Below are 26,506 nucleotides of genomic sequence, written 5' to 3'. Positions count from 1 at the left end.
CAGGGGGTGTGGGGGGAGGGGTGTACACACTCAGATACCCTGCGCAGCCAGGATTGCAGCCCTGGTGTGTGGCTGCCCAGCATGACAGGTAAGTTTCAATCTACTTTCTTTGTGACTGGGCTTGCGAGGGGGCAGATCAAGATCCCCACAGTGCAGGAGGGGGTGGGGCAGGGGCAGGGGTGAATCATGCACCCCTGCCCCACTCCCTCCTGCACTGTGGGGATTGTCCCATGACCTGGCCTGGACAAGGCCCCATTCACCCTGAGTGGGGCCCGGTCCAGGCAGGCTCCTGGGACAACTGGAGCCTGCTGGCTCATTCGGGGGCATGGGAGGGGGGCTGCCCCTGTGTGCACCGTGGGGGAGACAAGGGGGGGATGTGCCCCCCCATCTTTGCGCAGGGTGAAGACAGGCTGCTGCTGAGGGCTGGCCTCTGCTCCCTGCCTCTGCACCTCACTGTTGCTGCTTTGAAAGTGGTGCAATGCCAGCAGCAGGAAGCATATGGCATGGGAGTCTCGATCCCCAGGCCCAGCCCCACTCCTTCCCTCACCGCCATGGTGGGAGGGCAGATCGAGGCCATGTGCCTGCCGCCACTGGGCTGCACTGCGCCCTGTGCCTGCCTGGCAGCAGGACACACATGATACCACACATATCTCGGGGCAGCAGGGCTCTAAGCCCAGTGCAGCAGCAGCAGCCACCATCAGAGGGTCACGTTCCCTCTGGGCCTCCACTTGTCTCATCACCCGGCCCAGCCAGGACCCCACTCACCCCAGCCCCTGCTCCTGCCTGTGCCCTGCTCCCTCCCTCACTACTGGGGCCTTGATCTGTGCCGTCCCCCAGCCCCTTCCCTCACAGACTCCCCCCAAAGACTTTAAGGGGGGGGGGGGGGGGGGTGGCACATACACACTCTGCCCCACCAAATAATTTTTTCTCCCTTCACCTATGCTTATGTCTAACAATTATTTTCAGATGTCCCAGGTTCCCTCATACAGTAGTGTAACTGGGGAATGCAAGCATGGCACCAGCCCCAGGCACTGACTACGAGGGAACACTAGTTCCCTCAATCCCACCCCCCCACACACACGTCTCTAGGAGTCTTTACCACAGCAGGGGCAGCCCTACTATAGAAGCCATGAAGCACAACCCTGCACCCAGGAGTTTGGACTGAGAATTTAGACTCAAACACCCTCCCAGGTCTTCCAGGATTCCTAGGTTCCTGGCTTCTGAAAACCCCTGACTTGATCCTGGAAGTTCTAGGTCCCTGGCCCCAGGGAAGTCCATATGATTAGGCTGCCCTTGCATTCCACCATACAACCAGAAAGGAAAATGTGCCTGCCTACAATTTGCTGTAAGTATCACTGAGGTCAAGATGTTCTTGTGAAACTCCTTGGGTCCAAATTTTACTGGAAAATTTCTGGCTAGTTTTAGTCAGGATGTCTACATTCCATTCCTGCCATCACTAGTGACTCACTATGACACTTCAGAGAAGTCAGCTTATTCCTCTGTGCCTCACATTTAGGCCTACTTGTAAATGGCAGATAACATCTACATTCAAAACATTTTGAGACCATTGGACCAAAAGCACCATCGGATGCTGTTGTGCACTTGTCCCGTGATGGGGGTTTAGTCTTCTATGCCCCTTAAATTGAAATACTGGGTTTTTAATTTAAACCCACCATTTCAATTTAGAGGTTTTATTTTACCATTATGTTATGGTGAGGGAGCCTGCCTATGGCTGAGGGGTGAGCTACCAGCAGGCCAAGTGGCTCCTCAGCTGCAGGGGAGGCCCTGGTCCTTTCTTCCATGGTAGAAGCACTCCTCCCTCCCCGCCCGGGGAAGAGCTGGATCAGACCTGGTGCTGCTTCTGTGCTGGGGCAGCACCTGGCCTGCTAAAAGCCAGCCCAGGCAGTCCTGGGGGCACCACCACTGCAGAAGAAAGGACCTAGACCCCCTGCAGCTCAGGAGCCACTTGGTCTGTCAGCAGCTCGCCCTCCCCACACCACCCCCCAGGCAGGCTCCGCCAAAAAAAAAAAGGATCAGGCCCCTTGCCACTTCTGGCAGAAGCGGCAATGGGCCCAATCCTTTTTTTCTGCAGAGCCTACCTGCCTCTCCTGGAGCTGGGGGGGATGAGCTGACTAATAGCTGCAACATCAGGTGTAGTTTAGTTTGCAATGAAGCAAACTCATCTAAAACCCTCAAAACTGGTGCACATGACACCATTAAACCACACAAAGTGACATTTTCATCACGTTTACATCATGACATCATCAAGTGTACAAGTGCCCATAGTCACTAAGACACTAAGCGCACTGGGATGTGTGATTATCACGGCCTGAAATTATTGTTAATGAACAGAAATTTTGTCTTACCTGCAAAAATAACCATTCCAAAGCACCAGTCTGTGTTTCTCAACACACATCCTCGTAGAAGCATCTGTTCATTATTAAGGGAGTACTTATTATCTTTCCAAAGAAGAACTCCTATGAATTTATCTAGCTTGTTGTTAGGAGTTTCACAAACAACTTCCCCTGTAAAATGATAAATTAAATTATCATCACTCATTTAACACATTATTCACCAATATAAAATTTTACACTAACAAGGAGTTTCTGGGATACCTTCTTCTACTTCAGTCAAAAGACTAGAGAGACTTTTTACATAAGACTTATCAGAGCTTTACCACACTTTACAACCTAGGAGGGCACCCTTTGTATCCCATCCACTACTAGTTTTATTGTTTGTATTGTACTGTGCCTACAGGCCCTAACAGATACCAGGGTACTATTGCCATAAGCATAATATTAAAACATATAGTGAGAAACTGTTACTTTCCCAAAGAATTTAACAATCTAAATGGGGTGAAGGGAAAAGAGGGGACAAGCACATAAATTATAAGTAACTTGTCAGCAGTCACATGGCAGGTGAGTGATAAAACAGGAAATATATTTAAACTCTCTCAAGTCTCAGCCCAGTGCCTTATCTACAAGCTCAAACTGCTTCTCACTAATGAAACAGCTAGTAACACCAGAAGTGGAACAGGACACCTCTGTATCCTATGCAGTGGCAGTGGCTATTTTTGCATCCCTCCTTCCCGACCCCAGATATGCTGCTGAGCAATACTGATGTTAATTTGGCCTATCAATACAGAATAGCTCTTTGTATTGTCCTATGGGAATTTGTCTACAACCATACACTTCCTGCCATCAGGGCCTCCAAAGTCTGCAACAAACACATGGCAAACTAAGTCTCTGGCTGACACTATTATTCTTCTTCATCCATTTGGTCAAGACCGCTGACTAGTGATACCCAGGAGCATGATATTCCTCTCAGCCACAGATAAAAGCCTGAAGTTAAAGTCCACAGACTATGAAACAAACCAAGAAAAAGAAAACTGATCACTGAGATCCATATCTTTGCCTTTTAAACAGAACAGATTCTAAATCATGGAGATAGTGACCTTCATGCTTTAGGCACTAGACCTTTTGGTTTGCTGGCCAAGAATTCTTATCCTCTAGAGCAGTGGTTCTCAACATTTTTTATACTAGGACCCATTTGTAAACATCGATGGCCAGTCCCAACCCAGTGCCCCTCGCTCCTGACCTACTGCCCCCAGCTCCCCCAGTGTGTGGGGAGGGAGGTGGGTGTGTGGGGCACAAGGCAGCCCCTTGCAGGCTGGAACTCTGACAGACTGCAAGGGAAAAGCCATGGTTTCCAAGTTTTTCTCCATTTTTAAAGTTTGTTCATGACCCTTTCATATATTCTCACATCCCACCTTTGGGTCATGACTCACAGGTTGAGAAACGCTCCTCTAGAAGAACTTTATTACCAAGAGAACCCTAATGAAATAGCTTTATCATAGCTTTACTATTACTCTTTGAATATAAAAACTACTCCCCAGGAATGACTACATTGCATTAAGAGTGGAAAGATGTCCCTGAACTCTGAAAAATTTCCTACCAGAATTCCCATTAAGATTTTCTCATAAGTAGAATGTAGTCTTTAAAACAAAATTAAATTAAAAAAATACACCAGCCTGAAAATTGGGGCTCCAGATAAGTGCAGTACATGTTTAACCAGGATACAGCTTGTGTTTATTTAGAGTGTATAGGAATGCCAATGATTCTTTTCAGCTGTCCTAGGTTTTTTTCCCTCTTCTTTCTACTTTTGTTTAATTTGTTCCATGGTCCTGATTAGAAAATGCTCAAATTTGGAAAAAGCAGTAAACATACAGTACTGTGCTGCAGATGGTGAGATATTCTAAAAGGATTCCATTAATGGCATCTTGCACATCATGTGATGTAAAGCAAAAACAAGCTCTTGTTGCAGCCAACTGGGATCAGTACTGCTGGAGAAAAAACAGAAATGGCAGCCTACAGCTTGGAGGAAAAGAAAACAGTGTGATGGAAGAGGCCACCCACATATACAGAGGTGATATATGTACAAATTAAGTGCCCTGGTTTTGGTCACTTTTCCCAGATTTACAAGGCATCTGTCCTTAATTCACAGGCCCTGAGGGTTGAGAGTTTGAGCCCTGCTTAAAATGTAAAAACTGAATTGTACAGGACAATGCAAGACTGCTAAATTCTGTGCAACTTAACATATTGTGCAGTGATTTACTTACTATTATGAAACCTCATGCATATTTGGTTTCACCAAGCTAACTACATGTGTAGTATTTAGCTATAGTAAAAGAGGAGTTCTTTCATTTGCAGACTTTCATAAGAAATGTTTCCTATATTTTATGATCACTCACCACGCTGTATTAACTTCACCCAACCATTAATTTTCCTTTCTGACAAATTTTGTTTTCAACTTTGAAAACAGCACGTCCAGCATGACCTTTTAAAAACAATGGCTTTGTTCTACAGTTATGCCTTAGTTTTCTCATATTCCTATACTCTAGGATTTAGAAGTTGAATGTTAAAAAATTTGCTCCAAGCTAAACTTGTCATAAATTGTATAGTGCCTGCCTAAGAGGACCTGTTTTAAAACCTCTAATGTGAGATACTGTTTTAGGGTAAAATCTTTTAGCAGGTTGTTGTCTATTTATCTCTCAGAACAGATACCCCAAAGATCATATTTTCCCCTTTCTTCTGCTCTTAAATGCAAAGTATCTTCTATTCTCCCTAATTCCAGGTGGCACATGCAATAATAATATATTATGAGATACGCTGTTTTCACACTTTTTCCAGCCAAACCAAACTGAACAATTAATATAGATCTTCTTACAAAGCTGTTTTTGCAAGATCTGCAACACAATGTTTAGACCAAAGAGTCTTAGTTTCAGTTTCATAAATTTCAGAAAATCACCATGAACTTCAGAGCTCTTACATGAATAAAGCTTTTGAAGTGTATTCATTATTTAGTCTACCTAGTGTAACTCTTTATACCATGCTTACCACAGTGGTATCTGAATACACAACCAAAGCTTGTAAATTATCTTGATAGCTTAACAAGTCTAGACACAAAATCTGCTTGGCTGATCTATTTCTCAGGCTACCAAGATCTATCTATTAACTTGTCATAATGCTGCCCTGAAACACATGAATTGGTTCAAGGGATAAATAACTCTAAAGATCTTTAAAGTTGACCGAGATCACAGAACTGCTCTTGTAAAGGCATGGGCCCTAATTTTCCTAACAATATTAATTTTGCTTGTGAATTTGCTTATGATGAAAGAGAAGTTTTTTTCATAAAAGTAACCAAATCCTATTTGAACATATGAAAAGAGCTGTAATATATTATTGGGAATGTATTTTTAATATCAGTTATACTTGAGAAAAATGTTTTTAAAAAATCAGAACCTTCCACACTTTTAACTTCTTGAATACGGAGTAGTTCAATACAATTAATAGGACAGTATTTGTTAGTGATTAGAACAAGAGACCAAAAGTTCAGATTCCTGAATTTTATCTTCCTCGCTTTCCACTGATTTGTTCTGTGAGCCAACTAGCCTTGTCACACATGCTAACTACTTAAAACACTAGCATCCAAGTGTTCAAGCAGTAAAACATGCTAAATGTCATGTAGCATAGCAAAGTTAGGACTTTTCTGGGGAGGCGTACTTTCAGATTGTATTATTGAGCTAACATCCAGCTGCTCTATGATCAGGAAATTCCGGTGCCATGCTGAGACTGGGACATAATGATCAATGGTTTGTTGGTCCCAGTTTTCCTACTGCACCAGAATCTTGAACTGGCTCTGATGCAGTGGGGTAGCTAGTACTGTACAGATAAACAGTTGGGGGTTTTTTGTCAATCCCAGTCCCCCTAACACAATGGAGCCAATTCATGACTGACTGTCGGTCCCAGCCCTCTCACTGTACCAAAGCCAGCAGATGGAATACATTGCAGTTACCCATTGGCAATGTGTACGGGGTGCATGCAGGTACATGTGCACCCCCTGCGATTGGCCGCCACCACTGTCGGCAGCACCTGTGGGTGGTCACTGCTCACCAGCACCTGCCCCTCACCACCGACATCTGCGGGGACTCGCCAATCCTTGCTGGCCGCCGCTGACATTGCCAGCAGCGTCTGCGGGTGGTCACTGACCTCTGGTCAGCACTCGCCACCCCTCCCCTCCCCTGCTGCCAACACTGCTGTGGCCACCTATGGGAACTCCCCTCTCACCGCTGCCACACATCTGCCACCACCTGTGGGTGGTCAGCATGCCCCACCCAGCCTCCGGGGGCATGCATTGTTCATGCTGTTATCCATGTAAAGTGATGCACGTGGGCAAAAATAACCCAAGTTTACCTACACTATGATGGGTTCTACATTACTTCTTACCACACGGAAAAAAGATCTGGGAGTCATTGTAGACAGTTGACTAAAAACATCAACTCAGTGCTCAGCAGCATCAAAAAGGCAAACAAAATGTTAGGGATTGTTAAGAAGGGAATTACGAACAAAACAAAGTTTCATTATGCCCCTTTACAAATTCATGGTACATCCACACCTTGAATACTGTACCCAGTTTTCATCCCCACACCTCAGAAAAGATACAGAAGAACTAGAGAAGGTACAGAGAAGGGCAACAAGGATGATTAATGGTATGGAGGGGCTTCCATGAGGAGGGACTACAGAGGCTGGGCCTATTCAGTTTAGAAAAGAGGCACTTAAGGGGGTACATGATAAGGTTTTACAAAATTCTAAATGGTGAATGGAAAGTAGATAGGGATTTACTATTTACTGTCTCTCACCATACAAGTAGGGGTGACAAAATGAAACTAAGAGGTGGTAAGTTTAAAACTAACAAAAGAAAGTTCTTTTTTCACGCATGATGTAATTAAAGTATGGAACTCATTATCACAAGATGTTGCATAAGCAGACAGATTCAAAAAGAGTTCAGACAAATTATTGGAGGAAAGGTGCATCAGTAACTATTGAGCATGGGATTTAGGGATACAGCCTCTGAATCAAAACTTCCTAGACCTCAAATGCTGGAGGCTACATGTGTGAGAGGAACAGGGGAAAAACGGTGGTCATACTCTGTTCATTCTCCCTTTCAGCATCCACACACTGCCACAGTGTGACAGAATTCAAGTCAAGATGGACCTGTGGGCTGCCCCAGTAAATGGCCATTCTTATATTCAAGATACCAGTGGTTGGGGGAAAGGCCGGGACTGACTACCAGCCCAGCTGAGCCCAAGGCTGGAGCTGCCACCACCACAATAACTGCTGCCTGACTAGGGCTGGAGTCATCATGTGCTCTGTTCTCCAGGCCAGAGCAGGGCTAGAGCCAGAGCCACAACTCAGGATAAGCAGTGGTAGGGGACCAAGTGGAAGGGGGAGGGGGAACAAATGGCAAGGGAGTGAAGGCATGGGGGGGGCAGGCAGGCACCAGGGAGCACAGCTACTGGAGGGGAAACAAGTGGTACTGGGGGCAAGGTGGGGGGGCAGGCAGCAGGGAGGACAAAGCATGGGGGGCAGGTGGCACAAGGGGCAAGGTGCAGGCAGCAGGGGAGACAAGGTATGGAGGGGCAGGCTATGGAGGTCAAGCTACTCGACTCCCCTGCTGCCTACCACCCCACCGCTGCTTTCCCCACTGCAGGCCTGGGGGGACGAATTTAAGATGACCCTCCAATAATTATACACTATATATGGAAAATTATAACAAATGTATACATTTAATTTCACTTTAATTCAAAGTTATGTTGTATTCAAGTAAATATAGTAAAATAAAATGCATCCTAAGCATAACATGTGACAAGGCCCTTTGATTGCATTTCTCCTGTTGTAAAATGTTTCAAATTAAGATATGGGTAAATATACTTCCAGTTTTTCTTGTATGCTTTTAGGAACATAATTACTAAAAAATGCATAGCTATTTTGCTAAACATAGATGTTTTATTTTTCAGCTAGAATGACATGCTGTCAGAAGGACCACAAGGTAAGGTATGGGATGTTTCCTGTAAAGGACTCCTAAACCTTGCACTGGTACAGAATTTAGTACCAACTGTCATACAAAATATGTAAACTTGTCATAAGTTGCATAAAACAGATCACAACACTAGATAAAAATCAGGAAGATGGAAAAGACACATTAAATGTGAAAAGGCTTAAACACTGTAGTTTCTTCAAGAAATTAGACTGAAGTATACGCTGCTGATGCATATTTTTAGATTCTCCTTACTTGGAAAAACTCTTTTATGTCCATAAAATTCTAATAAAAAACTAAAGAAATTGATGCTGGTTCAATATAAATATTTATTTCAGTGTTAGGACCATTTACATGAGTTTACCAATTGTATAAATTATTTAGACAAAACAATTCCCCATTTTTTCAGCTCAGTAGTATTTTGTAGACCAAAGAATGAGATTTATCCAAAAATACTAAACTCACATTTTCATTGCTATTGAAAACTATACCATTAAAACAAAGAGCCTTTCTACTTTCTAACACAGCCTTTATATTTAGTAAATCTTAAAAACGAAGCCTTAACACAGACCTGGGGACTAATAGAAATAATAAAAAATGATTCCCATAAAACTTTTGTTATTGAAATCATGCACGAGTTTAGCAATACATTCCACGTAAAGTCTAAACAAAGCCTTAAGAAATTCTGCTCAATACACCAAGAAAGGCTATCATATTTTCCTGAAATTCATCCCAGATTATGTCAAACAATTTTGATTAAAACATAAAAATAAAAATAATAAAGTTTGATTCAAACGGCAAGTCCTGGCACACTGATATTAAGAAAACTTAAAAATTTACTACGTTTTCTACTATGCAAATTATGATCACGTAGAAGTTTGTCCACCAACTGAATCACTATATTGCAGCAGTTTACATGAATCTTTCCATCAATGTCACTGTGTTTCAGGTCAGTCCCTTAGATCCATCAAGGCTAAGTACAGAGTTAAAAAGCCCGAGGCTGAATCGATTCAATCTGCAGGTTTCTATGTACTGCCTAGATTGAACCAATGACAAAGTGAACTGATGTTCACTTTTCAAACATGAAAGGCAGCTGGACCCCTGCAGTGGCCCATACCAGGAGGCGGGGGATGCTAGAGCAAGCCTCCCAGCCTGCCGGCCACTGCTTAGAGCCGGGAGATGGGTGATGCCCCCTCCTCAGCTGGCAGGCAGGCTAAGGAGGGAGTTGGGGGGGAGGGGGAAACAGCCACCCTTTCCCTCCCCCTTCCCCTATTCCAGACCCCCCGCCAGGCTGTGTCCAATGGTGGGAGGGAGCATGGAGCCCGCAGTGCGGTGTTTACTCCCCCAACCTGAGCTGGGAGCCAGGATGATCATCCAGCCACAACCTTCCCCAGCCAGTGCTGGAGAATGCCCATCCCCACTCCAGACCCTCAGCTAGGCTGTGCCCAGCATACAGGGAGGCCCACGATGGGGACTTTACTCCCCCTACCCCAGCTGGGAGATAAGCCAATTCTTCCAGGGGAGGAGGTGGAAGGGTCAGGAGAATCCGCTGGGCTCCAGGCTGCTGGGGATCTTACAGCTGGGGTAGGGGCTGCCCTGCTCTGCTGAAGCAGAAAGCACAGCCCAGGGCTGCACAGCATCCTGGGATGCTGGAGGACTCTGAGCTAAGTTGAATCAGGAAGGGATCTGGGACAGAAGTTATATAAATCAGTTTGCCCTAAATCAGTTAAGTCTGATACTACATCCATCTAGGTTTATTTTAAACCAGTTTCAGCCATTTTGAAAGTGGTTTAAGTGCACTGAACTTCTGTTCTCTTACAGGGTTAAACCAGTTCCTGAGCACTTAAAACTGGTTTATATGGAAGGACAAAAATGACGCCAACCTAGAATCCCATTCTGGAGTTTCCTGGAAGATGGTCATCTGTTACCCTTCAGGTAGAACTGTTACCATTCATCAATGTTGACCATGTGAAGGAACACCTTGAGAGGCTGGACACCTTCAAGTCAGCTGACCCAAACAGCTTACACCCCAGGTTGCTTAAGGAGCTGGCAAGCATTATAGTTCTGCCACTGGCACGGGTCTTCGAGAACTCGTGGTTTTCAGGTGAAGTTCCCGATGATTGGAAGGCCAATGTGATGCCTATCTTCAAGAAAGGGAGGGAAGTAGATCCAGGGAACTACAGGCCCATCAGTTTGACCTCTATCCCAGGGAAGATCTTGGAAAATATCATCAAAGAGACCATTCTTGACAAACTGGCTGAAGGCAACATCCTGAGGGATAGCCAGCACAGGTTTGTTGTGGGTAGGTCTTGCCTGACCCATCTCATCTCCTTCTATGACCAGGTGACATATCACCTGGACAAGGGAGAAGAGATTGACTTCATATATCTTGATTTTAAAAAAGTTTTCGATCTGGTATCCCATGATCATCTCATAGAAAAACTGGCAAACTGTGGCCTCAGCTACATTACAGTCCACTGGCTGGGGAATTGGCTCCAAGGTCAGACCCAGAGAGTGGTAGTTGATGGAAGTCAATCATTGTGGTGCGCCGTGACCAGTGGAGTCCCCCAAGGCTCTGTCCTTGGGCCTATTCTTTTCAACATCTTCATTAACAATGTGGACATTGGTATCAGAAGCGGACTGGCCAAGTTCACTGATGATACCAAACTTTGGGGTAAAGCATCCACACCCGAGGACAGGATGGTGATCCAGGCTGACCTTGACAGGCTCAGAAAATGGGCAGACAAAAACCTGATGGCCTTCAACACCGAAAAATGCAAGGTACTCCACCATGGGAAGAAAAACCCGCAGCATGCTTATAGGCTTGGCAGTGCTACGCTTGCTAGCACCACGGCCAAAAGGGACTTGGGGGTCATGATTGATCACAAGATGAATATGAGCCACCAAAGTGATGTTGCAGCTGGCAAAGCAAGCAAAACTCTGGCTTAAATCCATAGCTGCTTCTCTAGCAAATCCCAGGAGTCATCCTCCCGATGTACTCAGCCTTGGTGAGGCCGCACCTGGAGTACTGCATCCAATTCTGGCCTCTACAATTTAAAAAGGATGTGGAAAAGCTTGAGAGAGTCCAGAGGAGAGCCACACATGATCAGAGGACAGGAAAACAGGCCTTATGATGAAAGGCTGAGAGCTATGAGACTCTTCAGTCTGGAAAAGCGCAGGCTCAGGGGGGACCTGGTAGCTGCCTATAAGTATATAAGGGGTGTACATAAGGATCTGGGGGAACGTCTGTTCACCAGAATGCCCCATGGGATGACGAGGTCAAACAGTCACAAACTCCTCCAAAACTGTTTCAGGCTGGACATAAGGAAGAACTTTGTTACTGTCTGAGCCCCCACCTTCCAGCCCTAATGTCTATGAAATCTATGAAATCTCCGGCCCCAACGCATGCAGCACCAGGGTTACTCCTCCCCTGAAACCACGAAACAGGTATGCACTTCTCACAGAGCCAGCAGAGTCATCAGAGGAAGCAACAGCTCTGGAAGAAGGCAGGCAGCCAGCCCCCACAAAGAAGAGATGCAAGGTGGTCGTGGTGGGTGACTCCCTCCTGAACGGGACCAAGGGAGCAATCTGCTGCCCCAATCCCCTAACCTGTGAGGTCTGCTGCCTCCCAGGGGCTCGCATCCAGGATGTAGCTGAAAGGATTCCAGAACTTGTCCAGACCTCCAACTACTACCCCATGCTCCTCATCCATGTGGGCATGAATGACACGGCCAGGAAAAATCATGAGAGACTACAGGGCTCTGAGGGGTGGGCTCAAGGTGTCTGACACACAGGTATTCTCCTCAGTCCTCCCAGTTGCAGGTCATGGGTACAGGAGGGATAGATGCACAGAAGAAATAAACAGAAGACTCTGCAAGGGCTTCAGCTTCTTCAACCATGGCATGCACCTCTGGGACTGAGGCCTGTTGGGAAAGGATGACATCCACCTTATGCCAAAGGGGAAGAAGCTTTTCTCTGCTAGAATGGTGGACCTTCTGGATAGGGCTTTAAACTGAAATTGCTGGGGGATGGGCCATCAGCCACTAGCACAAGCCCTCAAAATGTCAACCTTGAAACCAGCACCCCAGGGTACAATAAGAAGCTTTTTCTGACACTGGCCAATGGACAGGTTATTCCACTGCTCACCCAAAAGGCTATGGCCTCCAGTGGCAGGCTTAGTTGCCCGTACACTAACGCCAGAAGCATGGGAACCAAGCAGAAGGAACTGGCCCTCCTACTAACCAACAACCAATGTGATCTCATAGGGATCATGGAGACCTGGTGGAACTCCACCTATGACTGGACACTGTATAGGAAGGATCATGTTGGGAAGAAAGGCAGTGGGGTTTCTCTCTATGTGAAGGAACATTACACCTCCCTAGAAGAGAAGCTTGGAAACAAAGAAGGGCGGCTTGAGACCCTCTGGGTCAAGATACGGGGAGACCATGGGGAAGGGGATTTGACTGTAGGAGTTTATTATAGACCTCCAAATGAAGAGAAACTGCTCAACCAGGAATTAGCTGGAGAACTGACAGAGGCTGCACACACTCATAGCATGATCATCATGGGTGACTTCAACTACCCAGAGACCTCATGGATGAGCACTCAGCTAGATCTGATCATTAAAATGAGAAGCCTACAAAGGATGGAAGTCAGGAATAACTAACAAAAAGGAGTACTCTGCAACAGCCTGCACCTGTATGGATCAGATCAGGACACCAAAAGCACAAACTGAATACAGATTGGCAACCAGAATCAAGGACAACAAAAAGTCCTTCTTTAGATATGTAGGAAGTCAAGAGAAAAAATAAGGGAAGCATAGGGCCCCTGATGAATGAAATAGGATGGCAGATAACTGACACTCAGGACAAAACTGAACTCCTGAATGAATATTTCACATCGGTATTCCACTAGTCCAAGCATGTTAGCCTGCTTGACAGGATACAGGATGATCAAATGGAAGTCTACTACAGACCTCCTACTCAAGATCAAGAACTTGACCACAAATTCGCCAGGGAACTGGCTGAGGCTGCACGCTCTTGGTGCATGGTGCATGGTTGCCATGGGCAACTTCAACTACCTGGACATCTCATGGGAAGCCAAATCCGATCATTTGCAATGCTTCCTCACAAGCATTGATGAGCCCTATTTGTCACAAGAAATCTATGGACCAACAAGGGGCAAGGCGCTGCTGGACCTGGTGCTGACCAAAGGGAATGATCGAGTGAGCAACCTGAGAATTGAAGGGAAGCTGGGAGACAGTGACCACAAGTTGATCACCTTCTCTATTCACTGCAAAGCTGGCAAGTCAGTCAGCAATCCAGAAGTCCTCGACTTTAGGAAAGCCGACTTTCACAAGCTTAGGAGGCTAGTTGTTGAGGCCCTGAGAAGCCATAATCTAACAGGGAGTGGAGTCCAAGATGAGTGGTCACTCCTCAAGGATGCAATTCTTGAAGCACAAGCGAAGTCCATTCCAGCCCACAGAAAAAGCAGCAAAAGGGCTGGGCGACCCCCCTTGGCTCAATAGGGAACTCATGGGCAGTGTTCCTTCTAAGCTGTGTGGCATGTGCAGCTACGCAGGCGTGCTCATGCTGTGCTGTCAGGCGCACCTGCACAGCTGCGCACACCACGCAGCTTAGAGGGAATGCTGATCATGTACCTTCTGCACCAAAAAAAAAGAAGCTTGTAAGGGATGGAAGATGGGAAACACCACTAAGAAGGAGTATTCAGCACTGGCCCACACCTGTAGGGAGTGAACTAGGAAAGTCAAGGCTGAAACTGAGCTCATACTGGCCACACAAATCAAGGACAATAACAAATCCTTCTTCAGATATGTGGGAAGTCTGAAAAAGAACAAGGTTAATATTGGACCCTTATTAAACAAAGTGGGGCAGCTGATAGCTGACACCCAGGAAAAAGCCAATCTCCTTTATGACTACTTTGTGTCGGTCTTCCAACAGCCCAATGGGATCACCCTGTCTGACAAGACTCAGGATCACCAGGGGAAAGGCAAACATGCCCCATTATTGGCGTTGATCTTGTGAGGGAATATCTCGAGAGGCTGGACATCCACAAATTAGCCGGCCCAGACAGCATGCACCCAAGACTGCTAAAGGAACTGCTTGACGTTATAGAACGGCCAATGGCGAGGAAATTCAAGAACTCAGGGCGCTCAGGTAAGGTGCCTGAAGATTGGAAGAGGGCCAATGTGGTGCCCATCTTCAAAAAAGGGTGGAAAGAAGATCTAGGAAACTACAGGCCAATCAGTTTGACCTCAATCCCTGGAAAGATCTTGGAAAAAATCAAAGAAACCATTAACAGGCTAATAGAAGGTAACATTCTGAGAGATGGCCAACATGGCTTTGTTGTGGGTAGATCTTGTCTGACCAATCTCATTTCCTTCTATGACCAGGTGACACATCACCTGGACAAAGGAGAGGAGGTAGACCTCTCCTCTTTTGGACTTCAAGAAAGCCTTTGACCTGGTGTCCCATGATGCCCTTTATGGAAAAATTGAGGAATTGTGACCTCAACAATTTCATGGCCCAATGGCTGGGGAACTGGCTTCATGGACAGACCCAGAGAGTGATAGTTGATGGAACCAAATTAACATGGCACATGGTGACCAGTGGTGCCCCCCAGGGCTCTGTTCTCAGAACTGTATGCTCAGGATGTGAAAGAAAGAAAGAACGTGTTCATAGCTGCACTTCTGAGACTGATCACATCTACCTCCCTAAATACAATATCAAGCAGAAATACCGGAGCAAGCTCAAAAAGTGGTGATAACTATATTACCACAGTTCCTCCCTGTTTCTTGGCAGGGCTAATCAGCCCAGACAGAATGCTATTTAATGTTGTTATACACTGAACATACCGCATGTGCCCCCCTCCCCTTCCCACAGCTACCCCTGGGGGAAGCACAGCCAGGCCAGGCCTGCAGTGTGTGGGGCTTCCTTCCCCCACCACACACAAGAATTTGGACAGCAGCAGAGACTGCAGCACCTGGAACTTGGGCATGGAGGGAAGAAACGGAGACCCCTGCCATGTGGCCCTGGCCCAGTTACCCTGACTAGGGTCTTGGGGGCAGCTGGGCTGGGCCTGCAGGACAGGGGGTTCTATTCCCCACCGCCTCAGCTCTGGGTATGGCAGGCTCTGCCATTTTCAAGAAGCGCTCAAAGGGGCGGGGGGAAAGGGAGCCTCGCACCCACCTACCATGCAGGCCTGGCCCAGATCCTCCTGAAGACCCCAGCAGGGGTAGCTGGAGGAGGGCATGCACAGCAGGAGGAACTCCATCCCTCCCCACCAGCCACTGCTGACAGTTGCCAGCTGGCGGGGCGGTGAAGGTGGAGAGAGAGAAATTATGGCAGCCTCCTGGGAGGCTGCTGGAGTGCCCCCGCCTGCCGGTCAAGGCCAATGCAGGCAGGCCCTGAGTCCCCTACCCCAACCCAACAGGTGAGCACCTGTTGGGTTCAATGGTACTCTAACTCATGGCACATTATGTACAGCACCATCAGTGAGAGTGTCTCCTCTATAGACTGCCTGCACTTATGTACCCACCCTACGTGATTTATATTGTGCCTAAGATTTTTCAGAGTATGATAGAAGTGCACTGGTGTCAAGGAAATGTAAATGTATTAACTGTGTAGGGGGAGGGAAGAGAAATGCATTACATTTCTTCAATTTCACAGTGATTGTTTTGAACAGAAAAAAAGATTCATCTTTTCAACCAAATTAGCCAAAGGGAGTTAAGATACAATACAACCAGATAACATGGTTTTGAATGCATTTGCCTGCATTTTAACTAGACTTTTCCCATCAGATTAATCTAACTTGTTTAAAGTAACAAGATTGAAAAACACATCAGTCAAGACATTCCTTAAAACAGGATAATAATTTGGGATGTGAGAATCATATTGGTAAACATATCTAGTCATGATAAAAGAGAGGAGCTTGGCCTCATTTATCTGAAGTCATTTACTTTTTTACTCAGAAAGCAGCAAGAAAAGAAAGCTATAAAAAAACCAAACAAACAACCCCCTCCCCCACAAAATCTTGGTTCTAAAAAATGTACTTTTATCACCACTTACCATCAAACTCCGCAAGTCTCCTAATATCTGCTCCAAGTTCTGAAGTAACTGGTAAAGCCTGACGTACTTTTAGGTTAGTCTCACTGTAAAATAAAAGACAACCTTTTATATAGAATACTTTCTGAAATCCCCTCTCATTGTAACTTACTCTTCATCCCCAAGATCCAATGCTCAGTACTAAATATCTGATTTTGTGGCCTGGGATAGATGTTCAGACAGCTCCTTTTAATGTCATTATACCTGAATATTTTTGCAATTGACTTTAAAATTGGAAAGGATCTTTATTTTTTTAAGTGCTGATATCAACAACTGCACAACTATTGTTTGTTTCTTCAACAGAGAACATAATATGATTTAGTCAGAGGCTATCTTATATCATGCAAAAGTTACCAAATACAATAGAAATAATAACATAGTTGCAAGCTGAAAGGAGGTTAAAACGCCATGTTAAATTCAGTTGCTTTTAAACAATGAAAAAGTGGGGCACCTTAGAAATGGCCTGTTTCAGTGTCTCACATATGTCAAATGAAGGGGTCTGGAAGTTTGGATATATCCTCAAAAGCTGTTTTTTAGCAAAGAAAAAATATTTTCTTTAAGGGCACTTAGACACGTGCCTGACACCTACTCCAGTGCATTCCAATTAGAACACTTTGGATTGACTCGATTAATCTGCAGTTTATTGCTACAGAAAAGCTCCTGGGCAGATGTCTGCATGTATGCCTGGCACATTGAGCCAAGTTGCAACAGCCCCAGCTGGCAAGGGACCCAGGAGGTCTCCCTGTCAGGCTAGGGCTGCTGCAACCATGGTCAACATGCTGCTGAAGCACTGGCTGGGGCATGAGGGTGCTTCAGCACAGGGCTATTTGGCAGGCAACCAGAACATTACAGCACCTTCATGCCCCAGCCAGCCAGCTCAGTGTCTACACATGCACTACTGCCCTCGAAAAGCTCCACAGCAGGCTAGTGCTTGTATTTACAAGTACTACCCTGCTGCAGAGTTTAATAGTTTTGTGTGCCCTAGTAGGGGCACATGTGTAGATGCTAAGACATTTACTGTGCAGTTAATTAGTCAACTACATAGTAGACATCTCATGTAGACATGCCTGATGTCTCCTAACCAAACACATGTGCATATGGTTGTTAGAACAGATATTCAATAATAAAACAACACAAATTAAGGATTTAATTTTTAATGGAAGTTAAGCTATATGTTCATGCCCAAAAAATGCCTACTCATTTACCAGCATCAAAAACAATACTGTCAGTCAGTCATTTATTCAAGATGTCTGAATTACTCCTAGAATATTAATTCTCCTAAAGTTATTAATTCTGATTTGGATATATGCGGTTGAGAAAATTATTTTTGGTAGGCTATTTCCAGAAGATATTCAGAAACTGAATATGAAAGATTCATGTAGTTTGATATGCAACAAATTAGTTTGTTATTATACAACTTTAAACCTCTGCTTTTCTTACTACGATTTTGTGTGCTCTTCTGTCTCTCCAATTCATTTTTGTATTTCATTAATTTTTTTGTATTTAATAAGACAAACCATAAAAGAGCAGCCCTATAAAACAACTGTTCACATCGGTTTCTCTAAGTTCTTCCACTTTGGTCTATCATCATGGTATCTGATAGAGCAGTGCGAAGCTTCGGTTTGCGATTTGATTTGGAGAAGATTCAGTCCGATTCAGAGGCCAAATCTCCGAATCCAAATCTAATCACTCAAAGCTTTAAACTTTCTGAATCAATTTGGAAAAGATTTGGAAGAAATTTGGCAATTCAAAAGGCAGTCTTTGAGGGGAAACAGAAACTTAGAAGATAGAGGGGGAGCAGGCAGTGAAAGCTTTAGTTGGCCAGTGAGTGTGATTTCTCCCTGAGTCCCCTTCCAATCACAGTGTCTGGGGGAGGGACATAAAAACAGCACAAAAGCCTCTGTCTGCAGGCTTTCTGTGCCTTTTGTGAGCTGGTTCTGAGCAACAGCTTCAGAAAGGTACTGGACTGGCTTGGCTTCCTAGTCAGTTGCCTGCTCCTTTTTGTTCTTAGAAAGGATTGGATAGGATATAGCTTAGCTTAGTTTATCTTAGAATCCCTCTACTTTACTTATCCAATTCATTTCTTTCAATTTATATTTGTTTTCTTTTTTTTCTCCAATACTTCTTAAAGAGACAGCTCAGTGTTTTCCCTGGCAGTGTGATCCACCACACACATTGTAGAAGAAGAAAAAGTCAGATATTCATAGACGAAGAAGAGATTCAGATTATATATAGTTATTAGTTATTAATATTATTATAGTTAGTTTACATACAGACTAAAGACAGCACAGAAGTCAGATGGAGATTCATATTGAGATTAACACACACAACACAGAACTCAGAGTCTTAGAAGAAGAAATCAGTCACACATCACAGAAGAACAACATGCACCATATAGTTATTCATAATCAATAATCATCAGCAAGCCACAGTCCACTACACACAACACAAAACAAACAAATCATACAATCGAGAAGAAGGAGAAGTCAGTCACACATCACAGGAGAACAACACACACCATACAGTTATTTATACTCAAAAATCATCAGCAAGCCGCAGTCCACTACACACAACACAAAGCAAACAAATCACACAACCCAGAAGTCAGACACACACACACCTTTTGCAGCACAGGAAAGATTAATATGAAGCGTGCTAGAAAGGCAGGTGCCAGGTCTTCTGGCAGGGGAGGGAGAGGGATTAGAGGAGGTAGGGGGAGAGCTAGAGCTGCAAGTTCCCCTCCCACACACCCCAAACATAGATGCATCCTCTTCTCAAGCAGCCATGAGGCTTCTGCTGCCAGTGGAAGCAAGGAGGTGGAAGCAGTACCTGATGCCCCTGCACCTGCACCACCTCTCCTAATTCCAGAAATAGGCACCGGCAGCAGAATGACTGTCTCCTCCACCCCAATTTCATCTCCCAGCATGAGCCTCCCACTGCCAGAGGAGGAGCTGGTGCTGGAGCTGGAACCAGGGGACCTGAGCACCCTGGCTAAAGCAATTCTGGGGACCAAGGAAGAATCTGAGTTTGTGCTCCACACCCCTCAAAGTTCCCCTAGATCCAGGTCTCCTTCTCCAGAAAGCACCTCAGAGGAGGCTGAAGTTGAGGTTGTGGAGGCTCAGGCAAGTGGCTCAGCTGAGTCAGCTCCTCCTACTGTTGTGCCTCAGCCTGCTGAGGAGAGGCATAAGGCAGGATCCCCATCCACAACCCAGAAGTGGGGGAGTAGCATAGTATGGGATCATTTTGAGGTGGCAGATGATCCCAGGTTTGCTATCTGCCAGCACTGCCAAAGGCAGATCAGCCGGGGCAAGGACGTGAAACTCTTCACCACCATGGTGATGCTGCTGCATCTCAGGAGGCATCACCCCCCTTGCCCTTCTTCCTGCTCAGCCTGGCACCAGTGCAAGCATGCCCAAAGGAAAGTCCCCCGCTCACTCCAAAGCCCCCGTCCCCACAAAGCAGAGACAGGCCACCCTGGAGCAGTGAGGGAAAGATGCAGACAGAGTGGGGCATGTTCCCAAGGTGAGCGAGAACACCCAGACCACTGGGGAGATGCTTGCTCTGGATAGCAAGCCCTTCTCCTTAGTTGAGTGGCCAGGGTTCAGGTGGCTCATGGCCCCACCTTACCAAGTGCCTGCACATACCACCTTTAGCAGGATGGTGGTGCCCTTCCTGTATGAGGCATGCAGGGAGTACTTGAGGGAGGAGCTGCACAAGGCAAGTCCACAGGTGGCCTTGTACTTCACCTCGGACATCTGGAGCAGCCAGGGTGGAGATCATGCTTACCTTTCCCTCACAGGGCACTGGTGTGATCAGTCAGGCCATCAGTGGGCTCTCCTCCTAGCTGAGGTGATCAATGAGTCCCACACAGCAAGGGAGATCATGGTGGCCATGAACCACATGGTACAAGGGTGGCTCGTTGGGCAGGCCAAGCTTACCCGCAGGTTCATGGTCACCGACAAGGGGGCCAATATGGTCAAGGCCATCCATGATGCCAACTTTGTTGGCATCCACTGTGTTGCACACAGGCTGCACACCTCACAGTCCAAGATGTCTTGGAGGGGGACAAAGCTGCCCGTGATGGTGCCACCACTACCATACTAGGCAACTGATTTAAAAATACAGGAAGGTGGCAGGCTACCTTCCACCACAGTGTCAAAAGGGGCAAGATGCTGTGGGAGAAACAGGCAGAGCTGATCATCCCGCAGCACAAAATCATGCAGGATGTGGAGACTCAGTGGAACTCTACATACCTGATACTCAAGAGGCTGGTGGAGCAACAGAAGGCCATCCATGACATGGACTTGCTTGGGGACATCGGGATCAGCGGTCCCCTTAACAGAACTGAGTGGGGTACCATTCTCACAGATCTGGGTGGTCCTCAAGCCCTTCCTCAAGACCACTGAGAACATCAGTGCTGGCAATGCCCTCCTTAGCCAGGTGATCCCCATAATGAGGGAACTGGAGAACCAAATGGAGAAGTTCCAAGTGAAAAAATGTTCCTAGCTGGAGCAAGCCACTGTCACCAGACGTGCAGGCACTGGTGAGGTGGCTGATGGAGGGCATCAGGAGATGGCTGGATCTCTTGCGGTCCAGTACAGTCCACATGCTGGCATGCTTGTGCGACCCAAAGGTGAAGGGGAGCATGTGCACTGGCTGCACCAAAACCCTCCATCACTGGGTGCAGGTGCTGGTCAACAGAGTCAGGGAGGCAAAAAGGGAAGAGGTGAGGGGATGTGGAAGAGGGGGATCCACTTTCCCATGCCAGCACTCCCAGCACCAGCACCAGCCAGTCTCCTCCACTCCAACCACTGCCAATGTGGGCCAAGGGCATGGCTTCAATGCTGGACTCCAAACGCACCAGGCCCCAGCCTCGGGCAGGTAGCACCAAGGCTTTGGTAGCTACCTATCTCACCGAGGATGTGGAGCCACTGGACTGCAACCCCTTGGCCTACTGGGCAAGCCGCAGCCAGATGTGGCAAGATCTGGCCATGGTTGCCCAGCAACACTTGTCCTATCCACCAAGCAGTGTTCCAAGTGAGAGGGTGTTCAGCATTGCTGGGGATGTTGTGACGGCCCACCACACCTGGTTGGATCCTGGTTTGGTGTAGCAGCTGGTGTTCTTGAAAGTGAAGCTCCTGCTGCTGGGGTTCCCCAAGTTCCACCTGCAGATGGACTGAGTACCACCCTCCTCACTCCGTCTGCACCTATTTCCTTTTTTCATTCTTTAAAAACCAGTTAATGCCCCACTATCAGCTTGAGGGGGCATACCATTCACTGCATCACCAGCCAGCAGGGCAAGAACATGTCCCCATTGAGCTCACTACCATGCCAGGACAAACTTAGAGGTATGGGCTGGGGCTATGGGGAAAGAGGAGACCCTAGCTCCTGGGCATGACTACTAAAACTGCACCCCTGCCAGGGTAGGGAGCCCTGGTGGGACTGCTGGCAGCATGGCAACCCCATAAATGCCAGGACCAGTGACCTCCTGGTGAAAGATGGGTAGGAGGTGCCATAACCTCAAGCTAATGCATGAATGGACACGGTCCTGGCTGGGGAAAGCCCAGACCTGTCACGTCTTTGACAGGCCTGAGGCTTGTTGGTTGCAGTGGAGTTGTGGGGCTCCAGGTGACCTCAGCTTAGCTGCCTAGGATGCCAGCTTTTGGGTTGAAAAACACTTTATCAGGCTGAGGAAGCACCTGCAGTTGGTATGTCTGCTGATCCTGGATGAAAGGTGTGGAAGAATGCCGCCTCTGTCTCTCCCCAAAAACTCTGCTCTGTGACAGTTTGATTAATATGGGCTCTTTAGGTAACCCCGAATTGTAACCTGACTTGGATACATTCCTGAGAGAGTGGAGAAACCTGCTCCCTTCTGCCTATGACTGGCATCACATACGTGGGTGAGGGGCTTACGGTCCCTATTGTTAAGCAATGCCAACCTGATTGGGAGTGGGCTAGAGACTCTGCCAGTCTGCCCAGCAACTAGTGATGCATTTCAAATTGGTTGGCTGGCAGCCAACAGGTGCTGGCCTCCATTGGACCAGGTAAATGAGGTCATAAGGGCTATATAAGTTAAGGACTGCCCAGGAGGAAGGACAGTAGCCATGATGAAAACTCAGAGAGAGAGCAGAGCTGGACCATCTGAAACTTGCTCTCTCTCTCTCAACTCATGACCAATGAACTGCCTACCTCCAGAGGGAATCTCCACCTACCTTTGGATGATACTTGTGAGTAAGTTACCTGAGATCTAACTAGATATATAGCTTGCAGTAACTCAGATGAGTGATCAAAGGCTACCCCAGCCACCCTGTTTGCTCTATGGGATTTCTCTGATACTACTCAACTCTGTACCCTAATTCCAACCCTACTTCTTGTAACCAATAAAGCTCTCCTTTGTACCTAGCATGGAAGACTTATTGGGAGTGGGTCTAGATTATGCCTTGGGGTCCCCTTGGTTCAGCTGAGTAAGGGAGACCGCTACTTGTGCTTCCGACTGAGGGAAGCACTCCAAGTTCTTGAAGTGAGTCAAATAACCTTGAGGGCTACTGGTCCTGTATTTCCCAGGAGGCACAGTGCCAGGATCAAGCCCGTCCCTGGGTGGTGGCAGCAATACCCCCAGGCTGGTGGGTGTGCTCCAAGAAGGGAGTCAGCCAGACATAAGGTGCCCTTAGAGAGGCACTCAGAGCCTGGAAGGGGGTCAGGCACAGTGAGGTGGGTGGCTCAGTGCAGGAGCACCCCCTGCTGGCCCACCACAGAAGGAATAATAAAGAAAACCAGTCAGTGAAAATGGAAATGGAGGCATCAGGGGGTGGGGGACAGGCTGGGGGAAGAGGGATGTAGTAGCACAGGTAGAAGTGCTACTACAGGTAGAAGTCAAGATGTCCAGCAGGTTGTAGTCTGTCAGAATTCCACTGTCTAATCAATATTGAGTCCATGAGTTTCTGTACCTAGAAGGCTGATAAAGTGATGTTCATAGGCCCAGCTGTGAAAACTGGTTTGTAAATTGTTCCGTCTCAGGATCAGGCAGGATCAGGATCAGAGAGGCTGGAGGCAGAGTGTTTTTTTGGTGAGGACTGTGTCCCCACAGGTAGTTGGGTATTGTTATCTTTGATGATTCTGGTGTGCACTTTGTGGGAGTACTGGCATAGTCTACTTTAGGGGTGCACATGCCCCCCCCCCCCAATGGCTGACACTGATGCTCTTGGTAGGGCTGGTGCCCCTCTGACAGGGCCGCCACCGTCAGTGGCTTCTGTGGGTGTCCCCCCAGATTCAGGAGGCACCAGTCACTCATAGGTACTGGAAATAGTTGGTAGGTTTTGTGTTTTGAGCTGTAGGAAGTTGGCTTCCATTCTGGTGATAAGGTTAGGTACTTGTTTGAATTTTCAAACCACTTTTCAGAGCCGGACCTATGAACTGCACTTCATCAGCCTCCTAGGTAGTAGGTACAGAAACTCATGGACTCAATATAGACAGTGAAATTCTGACACGCTATAACGTGCCAGACATCCTGACTCCCCAGATAGCTCTGCAATTTTACCTGGGCTGCTACATCCCCCTCCCCCAGCCTGTCCCTCACCCCCTGACACCTCCATTTCCATTTTCACTGACTGGCTTTCTTGCCTGCATTGCATGCCAGGCCAGCCTCTGGCTTTTTCACTATTCCTTCCATCCAGGACCAACAGACACACCAACTACAGGTGCTTCCTCAGCCTGACAAAGGGTTTTTCAACCCCAAAACTTGCTAAAATACATTTCTCTAACTATACAGCTGCCCTACCAGAAAGATACCAGATTGTCTTACCTGTTGTCATGTAAAGTGGTGGACCAGGCTGAGAGTCTAGGGGAGGAGGAAGCCTCATTGGGGCACACTACCATGTTGATGTAGAGGCTCCAGTGCCAGTGAGGGCGCACCTTAACACACACACACATTTTCACCCACCCATGTCACGAGTTTTGCCTGTCAGCTGCCAGAGGTGCAGGACCCCAGAACCCAGACTCCCTCTGCACCCAATTCCTTGACAGCTGGCAGGCTTCATGGCCACAGCAGGGCCTAGCAGGCCTGAAGTTTTCACCTCCCTGTGCCTTAAGACAGACACAGTCTGTCACACAAGCACCCATGTCACAAGTTTTGCTTGACAGCAGCCAGAGGTGCAGAACCCCAGAACCCAGACTCCACCCTGCACCTATCTCCTTGACAGCTAGCAGGCTTTGTGGCTGCATGCCTGCAGTTTTCACACCCGTGCCTTAACACACACACACACACACACACACACACACACACACACACAGTGTCACCCATGTCATGAGTTTTGCTCATCAGCAGCTTGAGGTGAAGTTTCCCAGAAACCCCTAGACCTATCTCCTTGAAACTTGGCAAGCTTCATGTCCTCAGCAGGGGCTACAATCCCTGCAGGTTTCACCCCACTGTGGCTTAACATACACACATGACATGAGTTTTGCTTTCAAGAATTTGAGGTGCAGTTTCCCAGAAACCCTATAACTATCTCCTTGAACCTTGGCAGGCTTTATGCCTTTAGCAAGTGCTATCGTACCTGCAAGTTTCATCCAAATCAGCCAAAGTTATAGATATTTCATTGATTACCCATTATACTCTATGGCCAGATCTCCAAATCTCTCTGAATCGGCCCCAAATCTTCCGAAGCCGATTCGGCCAAATTGAGTTGGAAAAGCTAGCTGAATTTCCAAATTGAATCACTGGCCTCCAAATCCCAATCAAATAGTTCCATTTTGCACAAGCCTAGTATATGAGTGTATGGTACCCACAAACAAGGTTTACAGTAAACAAAAAAGTGGGTGACCTGCCTCATTATTGTCTTCTAGAAGCACCTGAAATGGACCAACAGACTGATCTCTGCAATTTGTTATGATAATCATATTTAAAACTCTGATCGCATTTAACACCTGAACATGAACATGTTAAGGGAACACAAAAATATTAGAAATATATTCTATCTACGATCAATAGCTGGTGCGTGTAGAGACAATACATACACACATTATATTTTTATTTAAGCATACTTTGGTATTTATTAGCTATAGCAACAGTTAAAACTTACCCATCAAGCTCTGCAGTTTCAATGTAAGAGAGACCATGTGGTTCACTACCAGACAGAAGTAATAAATCAGCCTGTAAAAAGAAATGACAATATACTGTATCATCTCTGACAAGCTGAAAGATATAAGAAATGGTTTACATAAAATACTAATAAGTCTTGAGATACATTATAATGTTCTCTTTATTTTTCTCTTGAAACACAGTACAAATATTTCCTTAATATTCTAAACTTTTGAAATAACTCTTAAAATGCTCTGGATTGACATAGGAAAGTCAGGGACTATGGATAAGCATTTATCTGAAGCACTAAAACCATCTTGGGGGATTTACAGCACCACAAAAACATGGCAAGGAGTGACCCTACATGCTGACCCCATGCAAGATCTGGCTCATGGACGCACCCTGTGCCACATACCCGGCACACAGGGCCAGAAGTCTGGGCACCACTGTTTTAAACCATAGAAAAAGAAAAGAAAGGGAATGTTTGAGGAGCTGACCACTGTTCGAGTGGATGACTAAATGTAAACCAGAGTAATATTATCCTTGAAATTATATTTCAAATGTGTACATTTGGTATTATTAGGTAAACCTTAGTGCTGAGATAACAAATGCATGCAGATAGCTAAACAACTAAGATTAATGATATTTAAATGATTCAATAACACATTTGAGGAAATTAAGTACAGGAAACTACTGTCCTAGGAAGGAATAGAATTGAAATGTAAACCAGAGTAATATTATCCTTGAAATTATATTTCAAATGTGTACATTTGGTATTATTAGGTAAACCTTAGTGCTGAGATAACAAATGCATGCAGATAGCTAAACAACTAAGATTAATGATATTTAAATGATTCAATAACACATTTGAGGAAATTAAGTACAGGAAACTACTGTCCTAGGAAGGAATAGAATTGATGTTCCAAAAAGG

At 46.2% G+C, this 26,506-nt stretch overlaps 1 protein-coding gene across 1 annotated transcript in view; it reads right to left on the bottom strand.

The window, feature by feature from the left end:
- ATP8B4 (ATPase phospholipid transporting 8B4 (putative)) overlaps window positions 1-26,506 on the bottom strand; it is a gene marked incomplete at its 3' end in the record, with an annotated part of 127,898 nt that overhangs the window by 24,697 nt on the left and 76,695 nt on the right. The window contains exons 9-11 of the mRNA XM_025212073.1: window positions 25,577-25,647; window positions 16,464-16,546; window positions 2,367-2,525 (exon numbers count right to left, since the gene is read on the bottom strand). Coding sequence (XP_025067858.1) covers window positions 2,367-2,525; window positions 16,464-16,546; window positions 25,577-25,647 — 313 coding nt within the window. The remainder of the gene's footprint in view (window positions 1-2,366; window positions 2,526-16,463; window positions 16,547-25,576; window positions 25,648-26,506) is intronic.

This window comes from Alligator sinensis, unplaced genomic scaffold (assembly GCF_000455745.1).
Source record: "Alligator sinensis unplaced genomic scaffold, ASM45574v1 scaffold476_1, whole genome shotgun sequence".
Lineage (NCBI taxonomy): Eukaryota > Metazoa > Chordata > Crocodylia > Alligatoridae > Alligator > Alligator sinensis.
Note: the sequence above shows the minus strand (reverse complement) of the source record. Positions and strands in the feature narration are given on the sequence as shown.